We start from the raw sequence: 6,000 nt of genomic DNA on the forward strand, positions 1-6,000 counted from the left end.
GATTTAGGCTTAAAGGCAGAGATTTGTAAAATTCCAACTAAGTAAAAAAAAAAAAATTGCTTGCAAACCTCTGCCTTAAGGCAGAGTTTTGCCTTATGCCTAAAGTTTGCCTTCTGATGAAGGGAAAACTCTACCTTAAGGTAGAGTTTGAAACTCTGTCTTATGAATTCAAACTCTACCTTGCGATTTTTTTATTTTTTTTGACTGAGCGATTTTATTTTTACTGAACGGAAGTTCGAACCCGAAACTAAGAAATTTTTAGCGAAAGACAAAAATTAAAAACTACCAATTTGAGGGATTTCGTTATTTGCATTTTCATATCACTTTGAATTTCTTAGCCTTATCTGACCCTTTTTATGCTTTTTATTGAGCCGAGATTCTTTTGGAAACAGCCGTCCTACCTTAGTAGGAGTAAGGTCTGCGTACACTCTAACCTCCACAGACCCCACGTTGTGCGATTTCACTAGGTTGTTGTTGTTGTTGTACCAATTTGAGGGGAAAAAATTAATGAGCATGCCTTTGAAGGGTAATCGTGCAAATGACCCGCAACTGATCAGCTAATGTGCATACAAAACTCGGTCTCTCGACTCAGCTAATTGATAATTTGACTAACCTATCGTGCAATGTCTGGTTAATGTCCAGATTTAGAGCTTGTTTAACCAAAAAAAAAATCAAATTTTGTTTATTGTAAGAAGTATTTTTTATCGATTTGTTTATGTATTTGAACGACTAGCAATATGCATTTGACCAACCGATTTAAAAAGGCAAAAATTACTCTTTAACCGTCTTTTTTTGGTAACAATCAACATCACCTAATTTATTTATTTTTTATTTTCAAAAAAGTTAAATCAAACATCTTAGCTTTCTAAAATTAACACTTTTTAACAAAAAATAACTTCAGAATTCCCAAAAACTTGGCTACTTTAATTCCCAAAAACTTGGCTAAACAGGCTATTAGTTCCTGAAGCATCAAACTAATACAGGCTATTAGTTCCTGAAGCATCAATCTAGTTTTGAAGTGGGAACATCTGCAACATGTAGTGGAGATTTAAGATGAAATTTCCTATGGATGAGACTTGCATGTCTAAAATTTGCAAATTTATCAATTGCCATCCATTCTGTTGTGAGTAGTGTTCAATGATACTAAGCAATACACAACGTTGTATGCCTGCAGTAAACAATAAATAGGAGACACAGAAGACTAGTGATAAATCTGGAAAAATTATTGGTAACTAAAAACTTGCACAAAAAGACGTTTTAAAAGATAAAATCAACAAAGCCATCACACCAGGTCCTCTACTTAGATAAGTATTACCATGCACACTTTTGACAGCTTATAGTTAACGGTAAAGAGTGACTTAAAATCCATCGTTGGTTTGACCACCGCCATAGCCACCACCAAATCCACCTTGGCCACCAAAACCACCAGTTTGAGGAGCCCTCTCGGTTGCTATACTAACACGGATATTCCTTCCCTGGAGTTGCTGCAAGGACATAAAACATATCATCAGCCATGACCAATAAAGTAAAGAAGTTAAGCATATAAGAACGTTTAATTGTGGAGGCTAATTAGACTTGCACACAGAACCAGTCTTATGATATTCCTAATGATGTTTTACCTGACCGTCCATTGCTGTCATAGCCTCTTTTGCGCTTTCTTCATCTTGGAAGTTCACAAATCCAAATCCCCTTGATCTGCCAGAGTCTCTGTCAACAATCACCCTTGCTGTACCAACAAACAAAAAAAAACACAGTTCTCAATATACAAACATAAGCACAGCCTGAGTAGCAAACAAAGAATGACGCTTCAGAGGATCAAAACTACTAGTTAAATTGCACTTTTAACAATCCTACCCCATTATATCAACCAAGAAACTGAGGTAATAACTTACCTGATGAAAAATCAAAATAAACTATATTACTGCAGGGCTCCCTGCCCTATCACTAAGTACGTGACAACATAAAATTAATGACTATGTTGCTTGGACTCTCAAAAATGCTGATCGACTCGCATCGGATCCTCCAAAAAAAACATGCACCCTCCACATTTTTGAAGAGTGCGAACAACATGGACTAATGATTAACAAATAGGAACTCCAATATATATCTCTGCGTGTGTGTGTCAAAACCCTTGTTCAAGAGCTGCTGAGAACCAATGAGATAATCAGTATTGAGCACTCAAAACCTATTAATTTGATACAGAAAAACCATAGCAAGACAAGCACAGGCCAGAGATTGATAGTGACAGAAAATTATAACGTGTCTTAGGAGAACAACAATGAACAAAAACTGGACAGATATTGATTAATGGGAGTCAACCATTCTGCAATGCTTAGTTCGACGGAGCAACCAACACCATCATTACGTCGTAAATCATATTATGTATAAATGGACAGACAAAGCATGATCGACCATCCTTCATAAAGTACAATGATTTGAAACCGAAGTACAATGACACCACATTATTCATGCGGACTTGCTTTTCGTCATATATATCAAACTATGTCACCAAAGATAAGAAAAATACTGAATATAAAGCAACAGACATCTGCCTCTGGACCTTACCATCAACGACATCACCAAAGCTAGCGAAGGCATCTCTCAGTGACTGATCATCAGTTCCCCATGAAAGACCTATAAAATATATGAATAACAGCTCAAATATCTATGAAGTTATAAGAAAAAGCAACAGTCGGTTGCTATAGCCAATAGGGATCCAAAAGACAACTCAAAGCGTACCACCAACAAAAAGCTTTGACGACATGCAGCGGATGGCATTAAGCATTGCTGGAGTTGATGAATTTGCACTTACTGCATTGCTCTGCCTCAACAGACTGCCGAGTTTGTTGTAGAAAGCCATTTGTGCAGACAAATTCAAAAATCTGCGCACACACAGTTTAAGTCAAGGCATGCACAACCAGCTGTTGAGGTACCATTAAATGGAAATCCGGGGAGACAAAATCATTTAAAAACTGCCTACTAAGATATCAAGAAACATGTTTTCAGATAAAATGATATCAAGCCAGTTGACTTAAAGAGCATAAGGATCATGAAATAATTCAGCAACTTCATAAATGTCATATTATAGCAGTAATTGTGGAAACTAGACTTCCTTTTTTTGTTCCTGCTATGCTAGCAATAGGGAATCCTTCGAAAACCAAAACTAAGCTGTGATGTTCTATTCCCCAAAATATCTGACCTGATAAAAAATTCAGCGACATTCAAAGCAGATGCATCTACAAACCCTCAAAACCCCTACTTTTTATTCTACTCCTTCACTTCCAATTTATGTGAGGCACGTAAATTAAGAAAGATCCGATTTTTATTTTTTTTGAAATTGGAGTTCAACCCCCTGTTTGGATGCTTGTTTCCTGCGGTTCATTATTGTATTGTTTTTTGTGAAAACATGTTTGTTTCCATTGTTCTTAAAATTATGATGTATGGTGTTGTAAACCCGTTGTACTTCCATGGTTATATAACCATGAAATGCCCAATTTTTCTAACCACAGATCTGGTGGTTTTTGTATTCCATTTCCCCATTATACCCTCACCATCCCACCCCACAACCATCCAAAAGTCTTACTTTCTTTCTAAACTTCATGTCTAGTCAAACTATATCCCATTTTATGGGAAGGGGGGAGTAATATATATAAACTAGTTTGTGAGTAAGGGTTAAGGGTATTTTAGTAAGCTTACATGTTATTATACAGTACCATACAGTCAAACTAGACAATAAAAATGTTATTAAACCACAACAAACCATATAGTCTATCCAAACATTATATTCATTAATACAGTAGAGTACAATAAAATACAATACCGTACATTATGAAACCACGGGTAACGAGTTAACGACCATCCAAACAGATTTAAGTTAAACTAGGAGCATATATAGAGCCCGTTTGGATTGGCTTATAAGTTGCTTATAAGCTGTTTTCAGCTTTTTTGAGTGTTTGGCTGGCCAGCTTAAAGCTATTTTGTGCTTAAAATAAGCCCAAAAAATTAATTGGGTTTGTTTGGCTTAACGCTTATAAGCTGCTTTTTTAAGCCCTTTTTAAGCCCATCCAAACAGGCTCATACACAATATCTGAAACCATAGCATCCAAGGGTCTTTTGGAAACGATTATGAATAAGTAATTATACCAAGCATAACATGTGGGCCAGAACTTAAAAAAAAATAAAAGTTCTCAAAAGGAACAGAATAAAGTTTCAAGGAGAAAGCATCCAAAATTATTAAGAGTAAAAGATTCAAGAAAGATTCCACACAGATCAAACACACAACTAGAAATACTAGATCAAGAAACTAACACAACAAAAAATGGAATAATAAAAAGGGAAAATAAATATTTGATTTTTACATGAAAACAAGAAGAGATATGAAAGAGAACAAATCATTAGAAGAAGGAAAAAAACATACCTAAGGAAAGGAAGTTTGAGGATTTAAGGAAAGAGAAACAAATGTGGAGCGGCTAGGGTTTAAGCCACTTCTCAGATATATGGAGAAGTGTTAATAAAAGCGGTGTCTCAGGGGAAAAATATCCTTGCCATTTTATAGCCTCATGTCACCGCTTTGTGGTGTTGTACTTTTTGAGTAGAGGCTAAATACATAAGTGCCCCTAAACTTGTTATTTCATTTTGATACCGGAATGCTAATTAGTAGCTATTAATGACTACCTATACTCTTTGTGAAGTGAAATATTAGCACAATTTTGTTGACATGTCAAAGCATGTACTCCCTCTCTGCCAATGTATATGACACACTTTTTTTTTTTAGTCAGTTAAAAAAAATATCACATTTCCTTATTTACTAATATTTTAACTTTAAACTTTTACATTTTACGTTTAACGAGATCTATCACCACACAAATAACTTTGGCTTGTTTTAGACCATAAGATTCAAAAATCATCCTTTATTTCTTAAACTTCTGTCTAGTTAAACTAAATCACATAAATTGGAACGGATGGAGTATTATTCACTCTACTTCGAGGTGTTGTACGTTTTGAGGAAGCTAAACTTATCCGATTCTTTCATTTTGATACCTAAATTTAGGCTAATAGCTACTCTGTCCATCCATTTTTACTTGGTCAGTATGCTAAAAATAAATTGTCACGACCCAAGCTGATGAGTCATGACGAGTGCCTGACCCCTAATGACCAGACACCCCTACACTTACTTAACTATCACATAACAACAGGGTGGCCCATATCTGACTCATATTCAACTGTATATATATATATATATATATATATATATATATATATATATATATATATATATATATATATATATATACCGAAATAACTTTAAGCCGACTAGGCTGCTATATATGCTGTACGCAAAAAGAATGACAGTCGACAAGGCTACATCATGTACCAACTACATACAACTGTCTGCAGACCTGTAATGGAACGGAAAGCTGTAAAAATGACGGGATAAGGCCCTGCCATACCCATGTGCATGTATATACATCTCAAAATAGCATACCAAAATGGACAGCAGCTCCGGATCAAGTGGAACGCACCGACTACAGCTGAGGAGAAGTCCTACTGAGCTGGATCGTCTCTCTGTCTACCTGAACCTGCGGGTATGAACGCAGCCCCCCGAGCAATAGGGGAGTCAGTACGGATAATGTACCGAGTATGTAAGGCATAAGAACATCAAGTACATATAAATCATGAAAACCAATCTCAATATTTGATTGCATATGTGGCTAACATCTGAGAATATCTGCGTAACTTTGTATGACTGAAACAGACTCTGTGGCGTATGATATGCATAGGTTATAATATAACTGATAGTGTTGTGGAACGTGTAGCCTGATCCATATATAATATAATAGCGCCGAGGAACGTACGACCCGATCCATATATCATATAATAATGCCGTGGAACATATAGTCCGATCCATATATAATATAATAATGTCGAGGAACGTACAGCCCGATCCATATATAATATAATAGTACCGAGAAACGTACGGCCCGATCCATATATCATATA

General features: G+C 35.8%; 1 protein-coding gene across 1 annotated transcript; it reads right to left on the reverse strand.

Annotated features, from left to right (window-relative positions):
• Positions 1–1,083: 1,083 nt before the first annotated feature.
• On the reverse strand, positions 1,084–4,576 carry LOC132640765 (glycine-rich RNA-binding protein 2, mitochondrial-like). The gene is made up of 5 exons (XM_060357523.1): positions 4,418–4,576; positions 2,740–2,882; positions 2,566–2,634; positions 1,620–1,726; positions 1,084–1,484 (listed from the first exon to the last, which is right to left on the reverse strand). Exons 2-5 carry the CDS (start codon positions 2,858–2,860, stop codon positions 1,359–1,361), a joined length of 423 nt encoding a protein of 140 aa, XP_060213506.1. The 5' UTR covers positions 2,861–2,882; positions 4,418–4,576; the 3' UTR covers positions 1,084–1,358.
• Between the last annotated feature and the right edge of the window lie 1,424 nt (positions 4,577–6,000).

Source organism: Lycium barbarum, chromosome 5 (assembly GCF_019175385.1).
Source record: "Lycium barbarum isolate Lr01 chromosome 5, ASM1917538v2, whole genome shotgun sequence".
NCBI classification, from domain to species: Eukaryota; Viridiplantae; Streptophyta; class Magnoliopsida; order Solanales; family Solanaceae; genus Lycium; species Lycium barbarum.